Source organism: Crinia signifera, chromosome 19, assembly GCF_055691185.1.
Source record: "Crinia signifera chromosome 19, ASM5569118v1, whole genome shotgun sequence".
Lineage (NCBI taxonomy): Eukaryota > Metazoa > Chordata > Amphibia > Anura > Myobatrachidae > Crinia > Crinia signifera.
The window spans coordinates 130,031,578-130,058,741 of NC_139226.1; the positions used below are offsets into that span (position 1 = coordinate 130,031,578).

Genomic DNA, 27,164 nt, shown 5'->3' on the forward strand with positions numbered 1-27,164 from the left:
TCCGGATGCCCGTGGTCAGGTGCACGGTGAGCTGTCCGCTTTTTTCCCCCAGTCCCCCAGTGGGGCGCAGCAGCTCAGCGCTGTATGTTTATACAGTTCAGGTGCACGGTGAGCTGACAGCTCTTTTCCCCCAAGGGGGGGGGGGGGGCAGCTCAGCGCTGTATGTTTATACAGTTCAGTGTGCAGCGGCTGTATTTCTGGACCCCGCCGGGAGGCCTGGCTTTCCTCCACCTGACGCTGCAGCCTGGGCCGGCTGTATCCCCTCCTCTTGGCCACTGGGCTGCCAATGCTGCTGGTAGACTTTAAAAGTAAGTAATACTTCAGCCCTATGTCCCAACTGTCACCCCCCCCATCCCCCACTGCCACTCTCCCCACTATCACTCTCCCCCATCCCCTGCTGTCACTCTCCCATATCCCCCACTGTCACTCTCCCCCATCCCCCACTGTCACTCTCCCCCATCCCCCACTGTCACTCTCCCTGCTATTACTCTCCCCCATCCCCCATGGTCACTCTCTCCGATATCACTGTCCTCACTGTCACTCTCCCCCTTCCTAGTGTTCCTTCTAGGAACTAGGGCGGGCAGGGCAGGGGGGTCGGACCGGGCACGCCGACGTCACTATTTTGGGCGTGCCCGGGCCGCCAACGGAATCATGCAGAGGAGTGGGCACAGCTGGCGGCGTCATGCACAGGGGGCGGACCCGGCCACCCGGAAGGCTGTACACTGCCGGGGAAGTGCCGGGCATCGCTATGTACAGCGGCGCCGGGCAACCCCGGGCAAAACAGCGGGGACAAAGGCAGGCTGGTTTAGCGGGGCGCTGCCAGAGGGGCAGGGCGCATTTTTCACTTTAAAAATCGGGCACTGCGCAGCGCCCCGCTAAAACAGCCTAGCGGGAACACTACCTTCCCCCGATATCACTCTCCACCCTTCCCCCGCTATTACTCTCCTCCATCCCCCACTGTCACTCTCCCGCTATCACTTTCCCCACTGTCACTACCCCCATCCCCCACTGTCACACCCCGCTGTCACTCCCCCTCATCCCCCACTGTCACTCCCCCTCATCCCCCACTGTCACTCCCCCCATCCCCCACTGTCACTCTCCCCCATCCCCCGCTGTTACTCTCCTCACTGCCACTGTCCCCAACTCCCCTGCTGTGACTCTCCCCCATCTCCTGCTGTTACTCTCCTCACTGTCACTGTCCTCACTTTCTCACTGTCACTGTCCCAAATAGCACATGCCTCACCTGACACTAACCTCACCGCACGTCACTGCCTGGTACATACCACCCTTTGCTTGTATCTGGCCTGCAGAATTGTACAGTATATAGCTGGATACAGGCTTCAAAGCTGGAGCTATGCACTTGGGCAAAACTTTACCCTGCTCAATGTGTGTGACAAAGTAACATATATTAGGCATACGTTATGCAATTACCACCCCAATCTGCTGATTACTTGTGAAATAGGCTGATAATCACATAGTATATAGCTGTGACACATCAGCATTGATCAGACCATCGAACATGAGTTTTGTTCCCAATATGCCCGATTGATCCAATCCTTGGTCAGACACATTTGGCTGTGTGTGCACCACCATGTACAACATTTCCCTGTTCCCTACCAGCTAGGAACCGAGAAATGTCAGATATTGAGTGACCATACATTGTTGCATAAGCTGTCAGATAAATAATTGTCTCTCATTTGATATGGCAATGTATGCCCAGCAATAGGAATACTGTTATTTAAGACTGGCAAAACAAAGAACCACAATAATTGTGTACCAAGCCCACTAACATTATATTTTTCTTTTAAATTATATATATATATATATATATATCGAAAACAGGGGGGTAGAGACCCTTTTTCTGCGCTAATGTGGGGGCAGCACTTCTATTATGCCTTGCTGTTAATAAAGGCACGATGGATACAAATAGAGATGAAGAAAGTAATAGGAGTGCGCCCTAAGAACAGTTTAACACCACAGAACATGTACAGTTAAAATATCTGTATTTATTACAGCAATAGAGTACATATAAAAAACAGTTTTGACATAAAATTTGATCGGTAAGTCCAAACAGAATGATCCCAGAGCAGGAAACAACCCTACGCGTTTCGTCCGTTTAGGACTTCATCAGGGGTAATTCTGGATCTAAGTGGTGAAACATACATCAAAAATTATATAAAATCTTTATCTATTAAAAATTAAAAAAGATGCTATAAGTATATAGTAAAGTAAAAAAAGCCTTTAGGGCAGGAGATAAGACATCAAATGGGAGGAGAAGGAGGAATAAAGAACGAGAGGATGTGGCAGTGACATGGTCGGAGGTTTTAGGGAGAAACTCAAAAAGATCCCGAAAGTCACCAATGTTTTGTATAGGAGTTCGAAGAAAGTTTTTATTTACATACCCAATTCTATTAAATGAAACGATTATTTTCCCGCATAAGATGGTAATTGGGGGAAATATGCTGTTAATAAACGGTCTATAAGGATTATCAGCTTCAATTCTTGGGCGTGGTATCACAAAAAGGCTCCAAGGTAACCTATAGGTAGATAAAGTCCCCGTGAATCCTTATTCTAGGGCTTAATAGTGTAGTGCCACATATAAAGAAAAAGGAGAGAGGCATACCAAAGTTTTTGTACTTAGATGTTGAACGAGGATGCAGATGAGCATAGGCGACAGTAAATAATCGATATGGGGTAAACAATATCCAGTTCAATAATCACGTAATGAGCTTCTACAAACAAATAGGGTAGTGCATCAATTTTACACATATTATACATAGTCAGTTCAATACAGCGAAAGAGTCATTCGATATGTATAGGAAGCTAAGCGCTGATATGTTATAACATTATTCTCTTAATTTAATTATATACAAGAAAGGTTTTAATCCAAAATGAAGAAACAAAAAAAGGGTGATATAGATTCCACATTGGTATTTCTAAGACCAAATAAGCATGTCTATAAAGCAATCTAATATAGATAGTTTTACACATCACAGAGCCAGTGGATACTGTGTTACAAACTTACAGGCATAGTTAAACACTAAATAGTCAACAGTACATATAGTATAGCCTATATATAGGATCAAACAAACGCAACCTTACCAGGGAGCCAAAAGCTGTGTGTATTCCAATGGAAGTACCGCGTACAATGAAGCGGTGGCTCAAGGGGTTTAAATACCCTGTGGCTGATGATCATCACTTCCTGTATAATTAGAAAGGAATGAGTGCTGAACAGCTCCTCTATCCAAGATAGTGAGAAACCCTAAATGGGGAATGAAGGGGTAGTGAGTCTGACTCAAGGGGCTATAAAAATTAAATGGAAATTTGAGGCAATCGGACCAAAAACTAAGTTATCCGCAGTTGGAACGCACTCGATCGCGTTGTGCGTTCCACCTGCAGCGGGACGTCATATCCGGTTCCGGTATATGTTTCAATTGCGGAGTGTTAACTATAGCTGATACACTTAGAGCGTGCGTAATAAGTATCTCAAACTAATCATATGTACACAGTAAGTACAAAATGGGCTGGAACGCAAAAAGATAATAATATATAAGCAATAAATGCAGACGGGCTGGAGCGCAGAGAGATGACGTCATGCGTCTCACTCTGCGTTCCACGGCTTCCAGATATGGAAGCAGCATATTATACAGACGTGGGCAATATCTAACCTATGAATAGAGCTCTAATAGAAAAAATAAATAAATAAATATAAAAGGCAACAGTACATATATCGGACTGCACAAAATAAGTAGGATGTGCTACAATAAATGTGAATAATATACAGGTACGCATGGTGATGACGTCATGCGTCTCACCTGCGTTCCAAAACTTCCAAGTAAGGAAAACACCCCATAGTGTTGAAGTGGACAGTGTCTAACTATCGGACCTTATTGGTCCATATTACTATAAAAATTAAAGGGGAAAGGGGTTGAAATACATAAGTTACAACTAATATGTAAATATACATGGGCTAATATTAATATCAGGGTGACCATCATATATAAATATAGTCTAGTGAACAGGTGTATCTAGTGAAAACGTCAAGTAGCTCACCCTACATAACTATATGTGGAAACCACACACTATACTAACATAAATAGTATTAGGTCTTATAGGTTCTATATAATTTTATTTAAAGGGGAATTGGACAATAATTTTATAATAATAATATTTATACAGTGTGGCCAAAAAACTTATATGACCGAAAGTGGAAAAAATAAATATATATATAAAAAATAAAAAAATACATATATATAAATAATGTAAAAATATACATCTACAACCAAATAAGGGGAAGGTATGTATGTGTCTTATGAATATATAAAGACAGCAAAAGTAAAAATACCCTTGATGTCTGTTAGACCAGGTTTATAGTTAGTTTGATCCCATATGTACAATAATTTTTAGTGGTATGGACCTCCAACTAAGTCCATAAAGGTAAAAAAACAGAAGGGCTGAGTAGACCAATAGGCAAGAAAAAGGAAGAAATAATAAGGAATGGGCACTTAAGACAGTATATACAGATGCCTAATGTCATCTGAGGTATAAAATAACAAAGCGGGAGTTATTCTAGGAAGGACACTATGTCGATATTTTCGTTAAGTCTTCTAGGAGAAAGGGATTGTAAAGAATAAATCCAAAAGGTCTCACGTTTAGATAACATGAGCTCCCTAATGCCCCCTCTTAGATTAGGTGGAACATGTTCCAAAGCGGTGAAGGAAAAATTGCTCTTATCAGGGGTCGCATTATGTTTTTCTAAAAAATGACGTGGTAAGTTGTGAGAGATCAGTTTGTTCTTAATATTCCTCAGGTGTTCCTGAATCCGGAGTTTCAACATTCGTTTGGTTTTTCCGATATAGTGCATCCCGCATCCGCAGGTAATCCTGTAGATTATAAAGTTTGAAGTGCAAGAGCAAGAATAGTTAAGGGAATAGACTTTATTTTCCTCGGATTTCCAAGTGAATGTTTTCCTTTCTAAATATTTGCAGCAAATACATTTAGTGCACGGGGAGCACTTAAAAAATGTTTGCTTTGTTCAGGTTTGTTCGTCCGGAACTGACTGGGGGCAACTAGACTTTTTAAATTGGCCGCTCTACGGTTGACGACGTTTGGTCTTGGGGGTAGTGTTGGCCCCAAGATGGGATCCTTTAATAAAATATGCCAGTGTTTATTCAAGACTTTTTTGATCAGGTGATTCTCTCTGTTGTACTGGGTGATGAAGGGGCGGACCTGCTGCTTTGTTTCTTTAGATGTTTTAATGGATAGCATTTTCTTTCTGTCTAGTAATGCTGCCTTAGATCTAGCTTCATTAATTTTCTCAACATTATATCCACGTTCGATGAATCGTTTAATTAAAATTTCAGACTGATGTAGATACACCTCATGGTCAGAGCAATTCCTCCTTAGTCGGGTAAATTGTGCATATGGCACTCCATCTTTCCACCTCGGGTGGTGACAGCTGTCGTAAGGGATGAAGCTATTCGCATCCACGTCTTTAAAAAAAGTCATGGTGCTAACTTGTTCCCCTGGTATCCCCCTCAGGGACAGATCCAAAAAATCGATGTTTGTTTTATCTGCCTTTAAAGTGAACTTTAAATTGAAGTTATTAATCTGGAGGTAAGCGTTAAACTCAGTGATGCTTGATAGGTCGCCTTCCCAGATGAACAATAAGTCATCAATATAGCGCTGGAAGAATTTTATATGCCGTTCGAATCTTGAGCCATAGATGTAAGTGTCCTCCCAGACGCCCATCAGCAGGTTAGCGTACGATGGGGCAAACTTAGTCCCCATCGCAGTACCGTTTTGTTGGAGGTAGAACCCCCCATTGAACTCAAAAAAATTGTGCGTCAAAATGTACTGGATACTGGTGAGGATAAATTGGCGTTCTTGTGCCGACATAGTGGGATCTTTTAATAATGTAGCCTCCACTGCTTGTATTCCTTTAAGATGAGGGATCGAGGAATAAAGGGCCTGCACATCAACAGTTATCCAATAAAGATTTTCTTGCCAAATGAAAGGTTCTAGTTTTTGTAGCACAGACGTAGAGTCCTTAAGGTGGGATTTATTAAGGATCACATAGGGCTGCAATAAAAGGTCAATAAAATGTGACAGGTTGGCGCTGAGGGATTGGACCACTGCAACAATTGGTCTTCCCGGTGGACATTTCTTATCCTTATGGATTTTTGGTATATGGTAAAAAACCGCCATAACCGGATGTTTAACAAATAAATATTCAAATTCTGTTTTTGTGATGAGGTTCTTCTTAAGTGCATCCATTAGTATTATATACAGTTCTTCCTGAAAGCCATTTGTGGGGTCTTCTTGTAACTTGCTATATGTCAGTTGGTCATCCAAGATTTTAGCAGCTTCCGTAAGGTATGCTTCTGTGGTCTGTACGACCACAGCTCCACCTTTATCAGCCCCTTTCACTATAAGTTCTTTATCTTTCTTTAGAGTCTTAATCGCATGTTTCTCTTGGGTATTCAAGTTGTTTTTAAACTTATTGTTGGTCACTTTTAATTTCCTAAAATCATCACTCACTGAGTCATAAAAAATATCGATAAAGCTGCCCCTAGACTCTACAGGGTAAAACTTAGAAGGAAGAGCAACTCTAGGTGGTGCTTTGATGTCGGTTTCAGGTTTGACCATAGGATTCTTCAAAAAATGTCTCTGTAAGGTTAAGTTTCTAGTAAACTTATTCAGATCAATGTATAGATCGAACTTGTTTACATGTGCATCAGGTGCAAATTTGAGCCCTTTATTTAAAATTGAGACCTCCGTTGGAGGTAGTTGCCTCGTAGAGAGGTCAACAACCCCTGTCTCTGTGGGTTCTGGCTGAACGTTGCTTTTCTTTTTTTGGGGCTTCTTTCTCCCCCCTCTGCACCCCCGTCTTCTCCGATCAGGACTCTCTTCGTTCCTTGAGGTGAATCTATCTGAGTGAATAATTCTTCTTCCCTTTGTACAATAGGTCGATTGTGTGTACTTTTCCCATCTAAAAAATGTTTAGAACGGTTTTGGACAGGGGAAGGTGTGGTGTAGTTTCTATCATAATGACGATCGGATGCAGTTCTCTCACCATGAGTATCATACCTTCTGGGGCCCGAATAATCTCTTCTAAATCTAGGGCCTGAGTTATCTCTGGGATTTCTGTGTCCCGAGCGGTCTCTAGGATTCTTATATCTCGTGGTATACCCTTGATGATTATTTCTAAAGATTGGTTGTTGCCATCTATTGAATCTTTCGTTAGTTTGATAGTTCTGGCGTCTATGGTCCTCATTAGGATTTCTTTTCTCCTGTCTTTGTTGGTAAGTGTTATATTCGTTTCTTCTTTCGAAGTTCGACCAGTTACGTATTTTACCGTTAAGGTAGTCGTTTTTGTCACGGGTGAATTTTCTTTGTTTCCTTTGTATTATTTCGTTTTCTTCCTCATCGAGTTTCCGATGTAGATCTGCCACATCCCGCTTAAACTCCTCACTCTCGTCAAATTTCTCAAGGAGTTTATCCATTTTTACCAATTCTTCCTCTATGTGGGTAATCTCTTTTTTCCTTTCATTGATAATGAGTGTCATCAATTTGGCTGAACATTCATCCAGAATACAATTCCAATTGGAAATAAATGTTTCATTATTACCACCCATTGTCGGTGTTTTATTCATTCTTAATCCTCTCGGAATTCGCCCCACTTCTAAATATTTTTCAAGCGTGGTGATGTCATACCAGTTTTTAAGTTCACGCATAGTGAGCTTTTCCGCTGAGTTAAGATAATTATAATAGTCGTCCTCCTCTCCTTCCATTACATAGTTCTCCTCTAAAAAGATGTTTTTAGCTTTGATGGATCTTTTAGATCTATCGAAAAACGGCATTTTTGGAAACAGCTGCAGATAAAGGTCACTTTAACAGCAACAGATACACCGAAAACAGGGGGGTAGAGACCCTTTTTCTGCGCTAATGTGGGGGCAGCACTTCTATTATGCCTTGCTGTTAATAAAGGCACGATGGATACAAATAGAGATGAAGAAAGTAATAGGAGTGCGCCCTAAGAACAGTTTAACACCACAGAACATGTACAGTTAAAATATCTGTATTTATTACAGCAATAGAGTACATATAAAAAACAGTTTTGACATAAAATTTGATCGGTAAGTCCAAACAGAATGATCCCAGAGCAGGAAACAACCCTACGCGTTTCGTCCGTTTAGGACTTCATCAGGGGTAATTCTGGATCTAAGTGGTGAAACATACATCAAAAATTATATAAAATCTTTATCTATTAAAAATTAAAAAAGATGCTATAAGTATATAGTAAAGTAAAAAAAGCCTTTAGGGCAGGAGATAAGACATCAAATGGGAGGAGAAGGAGGAATAAAGAACGAGAGGATGTGGCAGTGACATGGTCGGAGGTTTTAGGGAGAAACTCAAAAAGATCCCGAAAGTCACCAATGTTTTGTATAGGAGTTCGAAGAAAGTTTTTATTTACATACCCAATTCTATTAAATGAAACGATTATTTTCCCGCATAAGATGGTAATTGGGGGAAATATGCTGTTAATAAACGGTCTATAAGGATTATCAGCTTCAATTCTTGGGCGTGGTATCACAAAAAGGCTCCAAGGTAACCTATAGGTAGATAAAGTCCCCGTGAATCCTTATTCTAGGGCTTAATAGTGTAGTGCCACATATAAAGAAAAAGGAGAGAGGCATACCAAAGTTTTTGTACTTAGATGTTGAACGAGGATGCAGATGAGCATAGGCGACAGTAAATAATCGATATGGGGTAAACAATATCCAGTTCAATAATCACGTAATGAGCTTCTACAAACAAATAGGGTAGTGCATCAATTTTACACATAATATACATAGTCAGTTCAATACAGCGAAAGAGTCATTCGATATGTATAGGAAGCTAAGCGCTGATATGTCATAACATTATTCTCTTAATTTAATTATATACAAGAAAGGTTTTAATCCAAAATGAAGAAACAAAAAAAGGGTGATATAGATTCCACATTGGTATTTCTAAGACCAAATAAGCATGTCTATAAAGCAATCTAATATAGATAGTTTTACACATCACAGAGCCAGTGGATACTGTGTTACAAACTTACAGGCATAGTTAAACACTAAATAGTCAACAGTACATATAGTATAGCCTATATATAGGATCAAACAAACGCAACCTTACCAGGGAGCCAAAAGCTGTGTGTATTCCAATGGAAGTACCGCGTACAATGAAGCGGTGGCTCAAGGGGTTTAAATACCCTGTGGCTGATGATCATCACTTCCTGTATAATAAGAAAGGAATGAGTGCTGAACAGCTCCTCTATCCAAGATAGTGAGAAACCCTAAATGGGGAATGAAGGGGTAGTGAGTCTGACTCAAGGGGCTATAAAAATTAAATGGAAATTTGAGGCAATCGGACCAAAAACTAAGTTATCCGCAGTTGGAACGCACTCGATCGCGTTGTGCGTTCCACCTGCAGCGGGACGTCATATCCGGTTCCGGTATATGTTTCAATTGCGGAGTGTTAACTATAGCTGATACACTTAGAGCGTGCGTAATAAGTATCTCAAACTAATCATATGTACACAGTAAGTACAAAATGGGCTGGAACGCAAAAAGATAATAATATATAAGCAATAAATGCAGACGGGCTGGTGCGCAGAGAGATGACGTCATGCGTCTCACTCTGCGTTCCACGGCTTCCAGATATGGAAGCAGCATATTATACAGACGTGGGCAATATCTAACCTATGAATAGAGCTCTAATAGAAAAAAAAAAAAAAATATAAAAGGCAACAGTACATATATCGGACTGCACAAAATAAGTAGGATGTGCTACAATAAATGTGAATAATATACAGGTACGCATGGTGATGACGTCATGCGTCTCACCTGCGTTCCAAAACTTCCAAGTAAGGAAAACACCCCATAGTGTTGAAGTGGACAGTGTCTAACTATCGGACCTTATTGGTCCATATTACTATAAAAATTAAAGGGGAAAGGGGTTGAAATACATAAGTTACAACTAATATGTAAATATACATGGGCTAATATTAATATCAGGGTGACCATCATATATAAATATAGTCTAGTGAACAGGTGTATCTAGTGAAAACGTCAAGTAGCTCACCCTACATAACTAAATGTGGAAACCACACACTATACTAACATAAATAGTATTAGGTCTTATAGGTTCTATATAATTTTATTTAAAGGGGAATTGGACAATAATTTTATAATAATAATATTTATACAGTGTGGCCAAAAAACTTATATGACCGAAAGTGGAAAAAATAAATATATATATAAAAAATAAAAAAATACATATATATAAATAATGTAAAAATATACATCTACAACCAAATAAGGGGAAGGTATGTATGTGTCTTATGAATATATAAAGACAGCAAAAGTAAAAATACCCTTGATGTCTTTTTTTACTTTACTATATACTTATAGCATCTTTTTTAATTTTTAATAGATAAAGATTTTATATAATTTTTGATGTATGTTTCACCACTTAGATCCAGAATTACCCCTGATGAAGTCCTAAACGGACGAAACGCGTAGGGTTGTTTCCTGCTCTGGGATCATTCTGTTTGGACTTACCGATCAAATTTTATGTCAAAACTGTTTTTTATATGTACTCTATTGCTGTAATAAATACAGATATTTTAACTGTACATGTTCTGTGGTGTTAAACTGTTCTTAGGGCGCACTCCTATTACTTTCTTCATCTCTATTTGTATCCATCGTGCCTTTATTAACAGCAAGGCATAATAGAAGTGCTGCCCCCACATTAGCGCAGAAAAAGGGTCTCTACCCCCCTGTTTTCGGTGTATCTGTTGCTGTTAAAGTGACCTTTATCTGCAGCTGTTTCCAAAAATGCCGTTTTTCGATAGATCTAAAAGATCCATCAAAGCTAAAAACATCTTTTTAGAGGAGAACTATGTAATGGAAGGAGAGGAGGACGACTATTATAATTATCTTAACTCAGCGGAAAAGCTCACTATGCGTGAACTTAAAAACTGGTATGACATCACCACGCTTGAAAAATATTTAGAAGTGGGGCGAATTCCGAGAGGATTAAGAATGAATAAAACACCGACAATGGGTGGTAATAATGAAACATTTATTTCCAATTGGAATTGTATTCTGGATGAATGTTCAGCCAAATTGATGACACTCATTATCAATGAAAGGAAAAAAGAGATTACCCACATAGAGGAAGAATTGGTAAAAATGGATAAACTCCTTGAGAAATTTGACGAGAGTGAGGAGTTTAAGCGGGATGTGGCAGATCTACATCGGAAACTCGATGAGGAAGAAAACGAAATAATACAAAGGAAACAAAGAAAATTCACCCATGACAAAAACGACTACCTTAACGGTAAAATACGTAACTGGTCGAACTTCGAAAGAAGAAACGAATATAACACTTACCAACAAAGACAGGAGAAAAGAAATCCTAATGAGGACCATAGACGCCAGAACTATCAAACTAACGAAAGATTCAATAGATGGCAACAACCAATCTTTAGAAATAATCATCAAGGGTATACCACGAGATATAAGAATCCTAGAGACCGCTCGGGACACAGAAATCCCAGAGATAACTCAGGCCCTAGATTTAGAAGAGATTATTCGGGCCCCAGAAGGTATGATACTCATGGTGAGAGAACTGCATCCGATCGTCATTATGATAGAAACTACACCACACCTTCCCCTGTCCAAAACCGTTCTAAACATTTTTTAGATGGGAAAAGTACACACAATCGACCTATTGTACAAAGGGAAGAAGAATTATTCACTCAGATAGATTCACCTCAAGGAACGAAGAGAGTCCTGATCGGAGAAGACGGGGGTGCAGAGGGGGGAGAAAGAAGCCCCAAAAAAAGAAAAGCAACGTTCAGCCAGAACCCACAGAGACAGGGGTTGTTGACCTCTCTACGAGGCAACTACCTCCAACGGAGGTCTCAATTTTAAATAAAGGGCTCAAATTTGCACCTGATGCACATGTAAACAAGTTCGATCTATACATTGATCTGAATAAGTTTACTAGAAACTTAACCTTACAGAGACATTTTTTGAAGAATCCTATGGTCAAACCTGAAACCGACATCAAAGCACCACCTAGAGTTGCTCTTCCTTCTAAGTTTTACCCTGTAGAGTCTAGGGGCAGCTTTATCGATATTTTTTATGACTCAGTGAGTGATGATTTTAGGAAATTAAAAGTGACCAACAATAAGTTTAAAAACAACTTGAATACCCAAGAGAAACATGCGATTAAGACTCTAAAGAAAGATAAAGAACTTATAGTGAAAGGGGCTGATAAAGGTGGAGCTGTGGTCGTACAGACCACAGAAGCATACCTTACGGAAGCTGCTAAAATCTTGGATGACCAACTGACATATAGCAAGTTACAAGAAGACCCCACAAATGGCTTTCAGGAAGAACTGTATATAATACTAATGGATGCACTTAAGAAGAACCTCATCACAAAAACAGAATTTGAATATTTATTTGTTAAACATCCGGTTATGGCGGTTTTTTACCATATACCAAAAATCCATAAGGATAAGAAATGTCCACCGGGAAGACCAATTGTTGCAGGGGTCCAATCCCTCAGCGCCAACCTGTCACATTTTATTGACCTTTTATTGCAGCCCTATGTGATCCTTAATAAATCCCACCTTAAGGACTCTACGTCTGTGCTACAAAAACTAGAACCTTTCATTTGGCAAGAAAATCTTTATTGGATAACTGTTGATGTGCAGGCCCTTTATTCCTCGATCCCTCATCTTAAAGGAATACAAGCAGTGGAGGCTACATTATTAAAAGATCCCACTATGTCGGCACAAGAACGCCAATTTATCCTCACCAGTATCCAGTACATTTTGACGCACAATTTTTTTGAGTTCAATGGGGGGTTCTACCTCCAACAAAACGGTACTGCGATGGGGACTAAGTTTGCCCCATCGTACGCTAACCTGCTGATGGGCGTCTGGGAGGACACTTACATCTATGGCTCAAGATTCGAACGGCATATAAAATTCTTCCAGCGCTATATTGATGACTTATTGTTCATCTGGGAAGGCGACCTATCAAGCATCACTGAATTTAACGCTTACCTCCAGATTAATAACTTCAATTTAAAGTTCACTTTAAAGGCAGATAAAACAAACATCGATTTTTTGGATCTGTCCCTGAGGGGGATACCAGGGGAACAAGTTAGCACCATGACTTTTTTTAAAGACGTGGATGCGAATAGCTTCATCCCTTACGACAGCTGTCACCACCCGAGGTGGAAAGATGGAGTGCCATATGCACAATTTACCCGACTAAGGAGGAATTGCTCTGACCATGAGGTGTATCTACATCAGTCTGAAATTTTAATGAAACGATTCATCGAACGTGGATATAATGTTGAGAAAATTAATGAAGCTAGATCTAAGGCAGCATTACTAGACAGAAAGAAAATGCTATCCATTAAAACATCTAAAGAAACAAAGCAGCAGGTCCGCCCCTTCATCACCCAGTACAACAGAGAGAATCACCTGATCAAAAAAGTCTTGAATAAACACTGGCATATTTTATTAAAGGATCCCATCTTGGGGCCAACACTACCCCCAAGACCAAACGTCGTCAACCGTAGAGCGGCCAATTTAAAAAGTCTAGTTGCCCCCAGTCAGTTCCGGCCGAACAAACCTGAGCAAAGCAAACATTTTTTAAGTGCAGTTAAGTGCTCCCCGTGCACTAAATGTATTTGCTGCAAATATTTAGAAAGGAAAACATTCACTTGGAAATCCGAGGAAAATAAAGTCTATTCCCTTAACTATTCTTGCTCTTGCACTTCAAACTTTATAATCTACAGGATTACCTGCGGATGCGGGATGCACTATATCGGAAAAACCAAACGAATGTTGAAACTCCGGATTCAGGAACACCTGAGGAATATTAAGAACAAACTGATCTCTCACAACTTACCACGTCATTTTTTAGAAAAACATAATGCGACCCCTGATAAGAGCAATTTTTCCTTCACCGCTTTGGAACATGTTCCACCTAATCCAAGAGGGGGCATTAGGGAGCTCACGTTATCTAAACGTGAGACCTTTTGGATTTATTCTTTACAATCCCTTTCTCCTAGAGGACTTAACGAAAATATCGACATAGTGTCCTTCCTAGAATAACTCCCGCTTTGTTATTTTATACCTCAGATGACATTAGGCATCTGTATATACTGTCTTAAGTGCCCATTCCTTATTATTTCTTCCTTTTTCTTGCCTATTGGTCTACTCAGCCCTTCTGTTTTTTTACCTTTATGGACTTAGTTGGAGGTCCATACCACTAAAAATTATTGTACATATGGGATCAAACTAACTATAAACCTGGTCTAACAGACATCAAGGGTATTTTTACTTTTGCTGTCTTTATATATTCATAAGACACATACATACCTTCCCCTTATTTGGTTGTAGATGTATATTTTTACATTATTTCTATATATGTATTTTTTTATTTTTTATATATATATTTATTTTTTCCACTTTCGGTCATATAAGTTTTTTGGCCACACTGTATAAATATTATTATTATAAAATTATTGTCCAATTCCCCTTTAAATAAAATTATATAGAACCTATAAGACCTAATACTATTTATGTTAGTATAGTGTGTGGTTTCCACATTTAGTTATGTAGGGTGAGCTACTTGACGTTTTCACTAGATACACCTGTTCACTAGACTATATTTATATATGATGGTCACCCTGATATTAATATTAGCCCATGTATATTTACATATTAGTTGTAACTTATGTATTTCAACCCCTTTCCCCTTTAATTTTTATAGTAATATGGACCAATAAGGTCCGATAGTTAGACACTGTCCACTTCAACACTATGGGGTGTTTTCCTTACTTGGAAGTTTTGGAACGCAGGTGAGACGCATGACGTCATCACCATGCGTACCTGTATATTATTCACATTTATTGTAGCACATCCTACTTATTTTGTGCAGTCCGATATATGTACTGTTGCCTTTTATATTTATTTATTTTTCTATTAGAGCTCTATTCATAGGTTAGATATTGCCCACGTCTGTATAATATGCTGCTTCCATATCTGGAAGCCGTGGAACGCAGAGTGAGACGCATGACGTCATCTCTCTGCGCTCCAGCCCGTCTGCATTTATTGCTTATATATTATTATCTTTTTGCGTTCCAGCCCATTTTGTACTTACTGTGTACATATGATTAGTTTGAGATACTTATTACGCACGCTCTAAGTGTATCAGCTATAGTTAACACTCCGCAATTGAAACATATACCGGAACCGGATATGACGTCCCGCTGCAGGTGGAACGCACAACGCGATCGAGTGCGTTCCAACTGCGGATAACTTAGTTTTTGGTCCGATTGCCTCAAATTTCCATTTAATTTTTATAGCCCCTTGAGTCAGACTCACTACCCCTTCATTCCCCATTTAGGGTTTCTCACTATCTTGGATAGAGGAGCTGTTCAGCACTCATTCCTTTCTAATTATACAGGAAGTGATGATCATCAGCCACAGGGTATTTAAACCCCTTGAGCCACCGCTTCAATGTACGCGGTACTTCCATTGGAATACACACAGCTTTTGGCTCCCTGGTAAGGTTGCGTTTGTTTGATCCTATATATAGGCTATACTATATGTACTGTTGACTATTTAGTGTTTAACTATGCCTGTAAGTTTGTAACACAGTATCCACTGGCTCTGTGATGTGTAAAACTATCTATATTAGATTGCTTTATAGACATGCTTATTTGGTCTTAGAAATACCAATGTGGAATCTATATCACCCTTTGTTTGTTTCTTCATTTTGGATTAAAACCTTTCTTGTATATAATTAAATTAAGAGAATAATGTTATGACATATCAGCGCTTAGCTTCCTATACATATCGAATGACTCTTTCGCTGTATTGAACTGACTATGTATAATATGTGTAAAATTGATGCACTACCCTATTTGTTTGTAGAAGCTCATTACGTGATTATTGAACTGGATATTGTTTACCCCATATCGATTATTTACTGTCGCCTATGCTCATCTGCATCCTCGTTCAACATCTAAGTACAAAAACTTTGGTATGCCTCTCTCCTTTTTCTTTATATGTGGCACTACACTATTAAGCCCTAGAATAAGGATTCACGGGGACTTTATCTACCTATAGGTTACCTTGGAGCCTTTTTGTGATACCACGCCCAAGAATTGAAGCTGATAATCCTTATAGACCGTTTATTAACAGCATATTTCCCCCAATTACCATCTTATGCGGGAAAATAATCGTTTCATTTAATAGAATTGGGTATGTAAATAAAAACTTTCTTCGAACTCCTATACAAAACATTGGTGACTTTCGGGATCTTTTTGAGTTTCTCCCTAAAACCTCCGACCATGTCACTGCCACATCCTCTCGTTCTTTATTCCTCCTTCTCCTCCCATTTGATGTCTTATCTCCTGCCCTAAAGGCTTTTTTTACTTTACTATATACTTATAGCATCTTTTTTAATTTTTAATAGATAAAGATTTTATATAATTTTTGATGTATGTTTCACCACTTAGATCCAGAATTACCCCTGATGAAGTCCTAAACGGACGAAATTCTGTTTGGACTTACCGATCAAATTTTATGTCAAAACTGTTTTTTATATGTACTCTATTGCTGTAATAAATACAGATATTTTAACTGTACATGTTCTGTGGTGTTAAACTGTTCTTAGGGCGCACTCCTATTACTTTCTTCATCTCTATATATATATATATATATATATATATATATATATATATATATATACATACCTACATACATACATACGTACATGCACACATATTTCTGCATATCTAAATGACTTCCTTTTTTCTCTCCTTACCTCCATATTCTTTTATTAAGATCTTGTTAGGTCAGGTGGGCAGGAATCTTGGACAGAACTACACTGCCTCCCCCTTCCCTGTCCTATTAATCCACCTATATCTGCCCACTGTATCTAGCTACTGATTGGCTTGCAAAGTTGGCAAGTGTGCTGCCATACTATCCGCAGTGGCTCACAGATTCCAGTGGTTCCCGACCATTGATAGGCCAGTGGGACAGCACATCACACTGTTCACTGGGGACTGTGGTTCCAATGGAACCCTAGGCAACCAGGTCTCTCCTGTGGCCACACTAGCCAATAGTCACAGCTATTACTAAGCAGCCAGGATGTTTCCTTACAATGTGCGGCCGCTAAGCTTCAGTATAATTATTCTCGCGGTCCTTTTTTAAGGATAGTTGATTGGCCCCAAGTTCTGGTAAAAGGCATGGAGGGCTTAGCCTCCCTGTCAGTTATAGCTTTGCCCTACAAGAAAAATACCTGTCCCTGCTCATAGGAGTGCGCAGCCAGGGCCGGCGCCACCAGGAAGGCGGTAGTGAGCTGGAAAGCTCTACCACCGCAGGAGCAGCGGAGCAGGAGAGCCGGAGGAAGGAGCAGGTGTTCGGTGAGTGAACCCCCCCCTCCCTCCCCAGCAGCAGGGCGGCCGTATCACAAGCACCCATCCACCCACCCCCCTCGGCGGCCGGGAAGACGCACCACACACACACACACCCCGCTGCCGGGCAGACACACCGCACACCTGCCGGCGGCCAGGCTGAGACATCGCAAAACACACACACCCCCAGCGGCAGGGCACAGACAGCGCGCACCCCCCCCCCAGCAGTTGAGCGCCGGGGCACCCCTCCCGCACATTTTATTAGGGGGTGCGCTGTCAAAGCGGTGTGCCTAGCACCACCTATTGGGCATGTCTAACACCGCCATTGGGTCTGTCTAACAGGGCCAATCAGGTGTGCACTCACTACAATATAAAATGTCACTCAGCCACACCATTATATCCTGCCTGTTTAAGTATTAATCTTCTAATTTATTTGCATGTAACAGTTCATGCAAATAAAGTCAAAATCATATCTGGATGACACAGATATGTAGTGATATGACAATGGTGTAATACAATCAATAACGCAAAACGCACATAATTGATTGATGGGCGCTTATATTAATGTAATACAGGTCTAAAAAGCAAAAGCCTTTGGTAAAAGGTATAGCTGGTATTACTAGCAGCCTATATAACCGCATGCGATCTTGGGGGAGGTGCGATGCGATGCGATCCCCTGTGGCCAACACAGCAGTGAATAAATTACAATAAAAAAAAAATCGCATTGCATCGCACGGCACTAACATGGCCCATGCGATGTGATTTCACTACGTTAGGAAATCTGGGCACCCTGCCAGGAAACAAGTACCCCTTATATTAATAATGTATTGTAGAATTACACATCTCATTGCTGCATTACATATTTCTCTATGCTGTTTACATGAAATGCTGGCATTCCCATGGGCGAATCCCCTGGCCTGCAAACCCACGCCTCCCCGCATGCACTGATGTGTGCAAGCGCCAGCGAATAATCTATTTGCCGTGTCCGCTCGCTCACAGCCGCTGCACATGTGCAGAACCGACTATGCGCAGTCGCAAAACAACGCTCCGCTGCACGAACACGCAGGTGAGCGAATTAATCTGAATAAGGGCCAGGAGGGGTGGCCGTATGTGAGGTAAGCTGCTTTTGTTTGTACTTTTATCCCAGATGAAATTTAATATAGGCAATTAAAATGTTCTTCTGTGACAAAAGCCTGGCATGATCTGTGTGGATACCGCAAGAGTTCATTTCACAGATATTAAAATCTGGTCACCACAAAAAGTTTCATAATAGGTGCAGCAGCAAAAGGGTCAGAACAGCCTCCTTGCCCAAAGTGACGACATTAACATTGTATATGTACACATATAGTACGCCTTGGTTTTCTGGGTGCTTCAAAGGCAGTATTTAGGTTAACAAAGATACAGCAAGGCTATATGGGATACGGTCATATTGTCGACCCGATCTTATTAGGTCGACAGTCATTAGGTTGACACTATTGGGTCGACAGGCACACAGGTCGACAGGGTTCTAGGTCGACAGGTGTCTAGGTCGACATGGTTCTAAGTCGACAAATGTGTTAGGTTGACATGGGTTAGGTCAACAGGTCGTGAGGTCGACATGGGGTTTTTCACAGTTATTTGAGCCGACATGTGCCGACAGGCAGTATTTCATTGCCCTACCATCCACTAGGGCGTGGTGGGAGAATAAAATAGTGTGCCAAGCACAGCGAGGCACCGTGCCCGATGAGAGGGGCTACGGTTGACTGCCAACTGTGTCCCTGTCGACTGTGTCGACATTCCAGTAAAAAAACAGTGAAAAAACCCATGTCGACCTCGCGACCTGTTGACCTAAACCCACGTCGACCTTGTCCCATGTCGACACAGACACCTGTCGACTTTCACCCATGTCGACAAAGAACCCTATCGACCTTGCTGCCTGACGACCCAACGGTGTCGACCTAAGTCGGGTTGACAATACGATCCACACCCAGCTATATACTGTACATTGTATATATACTTACAGATACATGGGGCCCATTTCACTTACCTACTGCTGTAAAGGATGACGCCGTCTGGCTGCAGCCGAATCAGTTTGTTCTCTACTGTGACATCATGGAACCAGGCAGATTTGGCGTTCACTATAAATGTGTCTGGAAGCCAAAGTCTTTCAACGAATCTGCCGTCGAAGCCAAGGGTCTTATTGGTATGGTTGTAGGAAAGCCTTTCATCTCTCCAGCTCTGACGCAGGAACACTGTCATTGTATAGTCCTGGACAATAGCGTCATTACGTTCAGGTTTCATCGTACAATTCATCTAATAACAATCTCACAGGGTGGTCAGTGGCAATGGTCAGTACAGATGAAGGTGCATTAGGAAAAACTGGACATAATTCAGGTGTGGTTGTAAGTGTGCCCTGTGCCCATGCAAATGGGTCCTGCGCAGGTGTGCCATGGCTGTTTTTGGCGTGTGTACCTGCTGATAGCTGCAAGCTAGTACATAAAAAAAACGAGGGACCAATACTAATACTAAATTATACCAGGAAGTAGATTGAAAACTCCTGCGTACAGCTTCCTTCAACACTGTAAATAAAATAGGAACATAAGGACGCAAGTGTTGCCACCATTTTTGTTCTTTATGTAACAAAGCTTCTGCCAAATCCATGAGAGATAAAAATAGTATTCTGCAATATAACAAAGTTATGGGAACAGATTATTCACTGTAGTATTAATACAAATACATGTGGAGGACAGCAGCCAGCCAAAGTGTTGGGTAAACTAAGCTATAGTCAAGATTGGACAAAGAAACTATAGTTGCAATAATAACAAAATGCTGCGCTGCGCTAGGCAAAGCCGTCCTCTCCCCGCTGATGGCGCCGGGCAGGGGGAAAGCCGCTCAGTGTGTATGCACTGCGCGGCTTTCCCCCCCCGCGATGACAGCGATCATCGCTGTCCATACACGCTGGGCATAGTCGCCCAGTGTGTATGGACCTTTACTTACATTATGAAAAGTTTCAACTTAATCCAAGTCCTCAGAGAGATTGTGATTATTACTAGTCTATTACATGCTGCTGTGTATTTAATTTATAATACTGTATTTGTTTTATTTAATGACCATTCGGTTGTTGTGGTTGTTATTAACATTACGAATGAATGTGAGAACTATTTTTATAAATAATACATTTTGCATTCAGTTCAGCTGCTTATATTGTGTGTTTTATTGGAGTATTTCCCTGCAGCTCCGAAAGAGTAGGCGCCCCTTCCGCATCCTGCGCTCTTCCTAGTAAAGTGGATAGAATGGGAGTTTAATATTTATTTTATTATTTATTTATTAATTAACAGTTTCTTATATAGCGCACACATAGGACGTGATGTATTAAAATAAATCGCCGCCCTTCGCCACCCGCCCGCCGCCGCGATGCCAGCGCATATGTACTAACATATGCGGCTGACATCGCGGTGCGGTAATGGAGCCCCCCCGCGATACCTGTACTCTGGTGTGCGGGGGGGTCTCCGTCATCTCCCTGCTGCTTGCTTCCCCCCTTACACCGGGGACAGCTAAGCAGGCTGTCCCCGGCGCCTCCTCCTCCCCCCTGCAGCCGGAAGGACGTCCGGCTGTGTTACTAGGGAGAGGAAGGGCTTACCTTCCGGGTCCAGGAGGACCTGGACCAGGTAAGCCAGAGGGAGGGGGAGAGGGGGGTCGGCGGGTTTGCGGCGAAGGCGTCGGGCGGCAAAAAGAAGCCCATAGTCTTCTATAGGGTATCGCCACCCAAAGGTGGCAATACCCTACAATGCGGTATCGTGCCGGTGGCGTTTTCATACATAGGAAAATGCGATAGAACGGGGGTTTTACCGCATTTTCCCCTTAGAACATCCCGCCCATATTCCACTGCGATTTACAGAAAATATTTTGACCATTCACATCAGTCCCTGCCTCAGTGGCGTTTACAGTCTATATTTCCTACCACATGTACATGCGCACACATTCAATCTTGGGTTAATTTTGTTGGCAGCCAATTAACCTTCCAGTGTTTTGTTTTTTTTTTTACAAACTTTATCAAACCCATGACCTCAGCGCTGTGAGGTAGTAATACTAAACATTACAACGCCTGTACTGCCCCTATATAATATAGGGAATCCTGGGGTCCTTAGGTAGGGGGTGAGGCCTAGTGACACGATTCTGTGACAAATGTGACATTTGACCCCAAACACGACAATTTTCCCGGGAAGGGACTGGGCTTAATTTTGTAACTATTCCAGCATCGCCCCCACCGCAGTACGCAGTTACTGTACTTTCAGTTTCCTCACTATTTATTCTTAATCACTCTCTACTTCATCTGTATCCAAGACTTGATAAATGTTTTTTTCTTATAGAGATAATCCTATCTGCTATATAGAGAGTACTTGGATGATGCAAAAGGCATTCCTTTGACAGTATATACAGTGATACCCAATTTCAATTTCCTCTAAGGACAGGTAATGGTATTTTGAACCCCTGTTCTTATTTTCATGTGCACAACTGCTCCGAAGAAGGATGGGAAGATGTCAGCTGTGAATCTTTCTGACCTTTGGGTACCTTAAACACCATTTAGCATTGGAATAATTTATCTCTATAGAGAAACATACAGAGAATGCTCACAAGCAAATTAAGTAATGGATGAGAAATACAGATACAAGAGGCAGCTTATCTCCTGATGTTATTAATAACAGTTTCTTATATAGCACAGTATATTATGTTGCACTTTACAATTAAAAACAACAGTGATAGAACAAAATTGGGAAATAACAGAGAGACATAGGGGGGTAATGGGTTGTATGATATGGTTACCCTGCAATGTTGGTTTATGGAGGATGTAAAAGTGAAGAAAGAGAAGATACTGTATGTGTGGACGGGATGTAATTAGATAGGAAAGCTCATGAAGGTTATTACGCAGTTTGGTTAAGTAAAATGATTTTATATTGAATGTGATAGAGTACAGGCAACCAATGGAGGGACTGACAGAGCGGATCAGCAGACGATGAACGTCTAGCCAGGAAGATCAGCCTCGCAGCTACATTCAAATGGACTGTAGTGGTGAGAGTCCTCTTTGGGAAGACCGGTAAGGAGACTATTGCAATAATGAATGTACGAGATAATACGTGTATGAATTAGATCTCAGCCACATTCTATACTCCATTAAGCTACAAAGTCTTAGGTTGGTGGTGCAGAGTTGAACACAGATACTCCCTTCTTGCAGTCAGGGCCGCCTAGAGGTATGCCGGGCCACGGTAAAATGTTGGGTACTTGTTTATTATCACGGTGCCCACGAAATCGTCCGAAAATCGGCAGCAAATCGCATGCGATTTTGCGGCCGATTTTTTCGCTGTTCCATCATTGCACACCTTGCACACCCACGATTTCCATCGTATAGCATTGCATAGTGGCATGTGATGCATGCCATGCGATGCATGTGAAGCGTTTCGATTTGTAATTGTACAATCACCCTGATGGGTGCTTACAATGTTAAATGCACCCCCATTGTCAACACCACCCCCACTATCAACGCCAACCTGAAGCGTGGCGAGCGCAGCGAGCCCGCAAGGGGCGGCGGTACGTGTCCTTTCGACCTTTTCATACCCTCACTATCCACGTCGGCGTGGAGTTAATTTTAGATAGTGTGGCGAGCGCAGCGAGCCACCGAGCCTGAAGCGTGGCGAGCGCAGCGTGCCCCGCGAGGGGACGCGGAATACATGCAGTGGCGGATTCAGTGGAGGGGCACCTGGGCACGTGCCCCCCCTGTCATTTCATTTTGTAGCTGAGGACCAGGGCTTTCCAACGAGCCCACCCCCGTGTCTCTAGCCCCCCGGGAACCGGAGATATCGCCTGGCAAAGCTGTAACGTTTTTTCCCCATAGGATAATATGGTACCCGTCAATTCCGACCCCCACCCCGTTCCGACAGCTGCCAGTTCCCCAACTAGCATCACAGAAGCTTATGGTTGATCTCATTCAATTCCAAATCGCTGGGCCTTCAATATGATACCAGGCTGGTCCATATCAGTCAATCGGTTCCAGAGATATTGCATGTAAACCGATTTTTTTATTTTTGAAATGTAATTTCATGGCTGTTCATGTTCTTTGAGGGCAGATTACTCTGGAGCCAAACGTTTCAGTTTCACTGGACCAAAATCATTCGAAGCCCACACAAAAGTTCTTCAATATGATACTTGTCTCATGTAAATGGGTCAGTTGGTTCCGAATATATAGCCGGTTAAATGCAGGGACTAGGATGGTGTAAAAGGGGCCAACCTGGGAATGCATTTTCTGGTGTGAAAGGGGTATTATTTCAAATAGCTGGGACCTGCAGTGCTCTGAATACAGCCAGGCTCTGCCACTGTCAGTGGCTATCAATTCTGCCTGGCGGCGTCTGTCCCCCATTTACCACGAGCATGTATTCCCCTTGGCAATGAGCATGTAATCCCACATGGCAACGAGCATGGAACCTCTGGCAATGAGCATGGAACCCTCGGCAATGAGCATGTAGATAAGCAGCACTTATGTAGCATAATTTTTAATAGGCATTATGGTGTTTGGCATAATACATAATGGACATAATGGCGTGTAACTTAACGTGTAATTGACATTATGGTGTAAATGTTTAATGCGCACCTTTGGTGGACAATGTCCCTGTTTATGAAGCGTATTGTGAATTTTGGCTTAATCTGTGTGACATTATGTGAATTCTGGCTTAATCCGTGTGGCATTATGTGAATTTTGTCTCAATCCGTGTGGCATTATGTGAATTTTGGCTCAATCCGTGTGGCACTATGTGAATTTTGGCCCAATCCGTATGGCATTTTATGAATTTGGCTCAATCCATGTGGCATTATGTGAATTTTGACACAATCCGTGTGTTATTATGTAAATTTTGGCTCAATCCGTGTGGCATTATGTGAATTTTGGCTCATTCCATCTGGCATTATGTGAATTTTGGCTCAATCCGTGTGTTATTATGTAAATTTTGGCTCAATCCGTGTGGCATTATGTGAATTTTGGCTCATTCCATCTGGCATTATGTGTAAGGGGAAAGTATAATGGGGTGTAGTATTTTGTTGCATAATGTGTAGAAGATGTATATGGTGTTGTACACTACACTCAAGGACACGCCACCTGTTGAGTGGCCACACTCCCTTTTCCGGAGCGCGCCTTCGGCGCGCACACAACTACATCCTTCACTTTTGGCACCATGGTGGGCCTGCGTACTTTAACCCCTTCCTGACAGAGCCTGTTTTTGCCTTCCTGACAGAGCCCTTTTTTTCAATTCTGACATGTCTCACTTAAGTGGGGATAACTTTTTTTTGCTTTTACTTATCCCAGTGATTTTGAGATTGTTTTTTCGTGACACATTGTACTTCAAGTTAGTGGTAAATTTTCGTCGATACAGTCTGTGTTTTTTTGTGAAAAATACCAAAATATCGTGAAAAAATGGAAAATTTAGCGATTTGCAAAATGTTAAATTTTCTGCTTGTGAGACAAATAATCTTACCACTCAAAATAGTGAATAACTAACATAGACCATATGTCTACTTTATGTTGACATCATTATTTCAACTTCCTTTTAATTTTTTGGGACACTAGGAGGCTTACAATATGAATAGCAAATTCTCAAATTTTCAAGAAAATTTCAAACACTGATTTTTTTAGGGACCAGTTCAGTTCTGATGTGACTTTGAGGGACTTGTATGTGAGACACCCCCATAAATGATGCCATTTCAAAAACTGCACCCCTCACAGTATTCAAAACAGCATTTTGGAAGTTTGTTAACCCTTTAGGTGTTTCACAGGAATTAAAACAAAGTGTAGGTGAAATTTCAAAATTTCTTTTTTTTTGCAGATTTGCAATTTTAATACATTTTTCTAAGGAACACAGTACATTTTACTAGAGAAATGTGACTAAAAATTGATTCCCCCAATTCTTTTGTTTTCATAAATATCCTATATGTGGCCCTAGTGTGCACGGTGACCAAACCACAGGCTTCATAATAGAAGGAGCACCTACTTGATTTTGGAGCCTCCTTTTTATGAGATTATTTTTTAGGCACCATGTAGGTTTCTAGGCACCATAACATGCTAAAAGTTAGGAACCCCCCCACAAGTGACCCCATTTTGCAAACTACACCCCTCAGGGAATTCAGCTAGGGGTATAGTGTACATTTCAAACCCGCAGGGGTTTCACCAATTGTGGTACAACTGGGCAGTGAAAATGAAAAATTATTTTTTTTACACAAAAATGCAGTTCTGGCTCCAAATTTGTCATTTTCAGAAGGTATGAAGGAGACAAAGCACCCCAAAATCTGTGCCCCAATTTCTCCCGAGTACAGCAATGCCTCACATGTGACCAAAAAATACCAGTTGGGTGCATGGCAGGACTCAAAAGGGAAGGAGTGATTTTTGGATTTTGCAGCTCAGATTCTGGTGGAATTTTGGTGGGTGCTATGTCGCATTAGCAAGACCCCCCAAGCACCAATACAGTGGAACCCCCCCACAAGTCACCCCATTTTGCAAACTACACCCCTCAGGGAATTCATCTAGGGGTATAGTGTACATTTCAAACCCCCAGGGGTTTCACCAATTTTGATACAAGTGGGCAGTGAAAATGAAAAATTACATTTTTTTACACAAAAATGCAGTTCTGGCTCAAAATTTTTCATTTTCAGAAGGTATGAAGGAGAAAAAGCACCCCAAAATCTGTGCCCCAATTTCTCCCGAGTACGGCAATGCCTCACATGTGACCAAAAAATACCAGTTGGGTGCATGGCAGGACTCAGAAGGGAAGGAGTGATTTTTGGATTTTGCAGCACAGATTCTGGTGGAATGAATGGTGGGTGCTATGTTGCACCAATACAGTGGAACCCCCCCACAAGTCACCCCATTTTGCAAAGTACACCCCTCAGGGAATTCATCTAGGGGTATAGTGTACATTTCAAACCCCCAGGGGTTTCACCAATTTTGATACAAGTGGGCAGTGAAAATGAAAAATTACATTTTTTTACACAAAAATGCAGTTCTGGCTCACAATTTTTCATTTTCAGAAGGTATGAAGGAGAAAAAGCACCCCAAAATATGTGCCCCAATTTCTTCCGAGTACGGCAATGCCTCACATGTGACCAAAAAATACCAGTTGGGTGCATGGCAGGACTCAGAACGGAAGGAGTGATTTTTGGATTTTGCGGCTCAGATTCTGGTGGAATTTTGGTGGGTGCTATGTCGCATTAGCAAGACCCCCCAAGCACCAATACAGTGGAACCCCCCCACAAGTCACCCCATTTTGAAAACTACACCCCTCAGGGAATTCATCTAGGGGTATAGTGTACATTTAAAACCCCCAGGGGTTTCACCAATTTTGATACAAGTGGGCAGTGAAAAAGAAAAATTACATTTTTTACACAAAAATGCAGTTCTGGCTCAAAATTTTTCATTTTCAGAAGGTATGAAGGAGAAAAAGCACCCCAAAATCTGTGCCCCAATTTCTCCCGAGTACGGCAATGCCTCACATGTGACCAAAAAATACCAGTTGGGTGCATGGCAGGACTCAGAAGGGAAGGAGTGATTTTTGGATTTTGCAGCTCAGATTCTGGTGGAATTTTGGTGGGTGCTATGTCGCATTAGCAAGACCCCCCAAGCACCAATACAGTGGAACCCCCCC

General features: G+C 41.5%; 1 protein-coding gene across 1 annotated transcript in view; it reads right to left on the reverse strand.

The window, feature by feature from the left end:
• GABRD (gamma-aminobutyric acid type A receptor subunit delta) overlaps positions 1-27,164 on the reverse strand; it is a 57,841-nt gene that overhangs the window by 19,340 nt on the left and 11,337 nt on the right. The window contains exon 4 of the mRNA XM_083161564.1: positions 19,532-19,752. Within this exon, the coding sequence (XP_083017690.1) occupies positions 19,532-19,752 (221 nt within the window). The remainder of the gene's footprint in view (positions 1-19,531; positions 19,753-27,164) is intronic.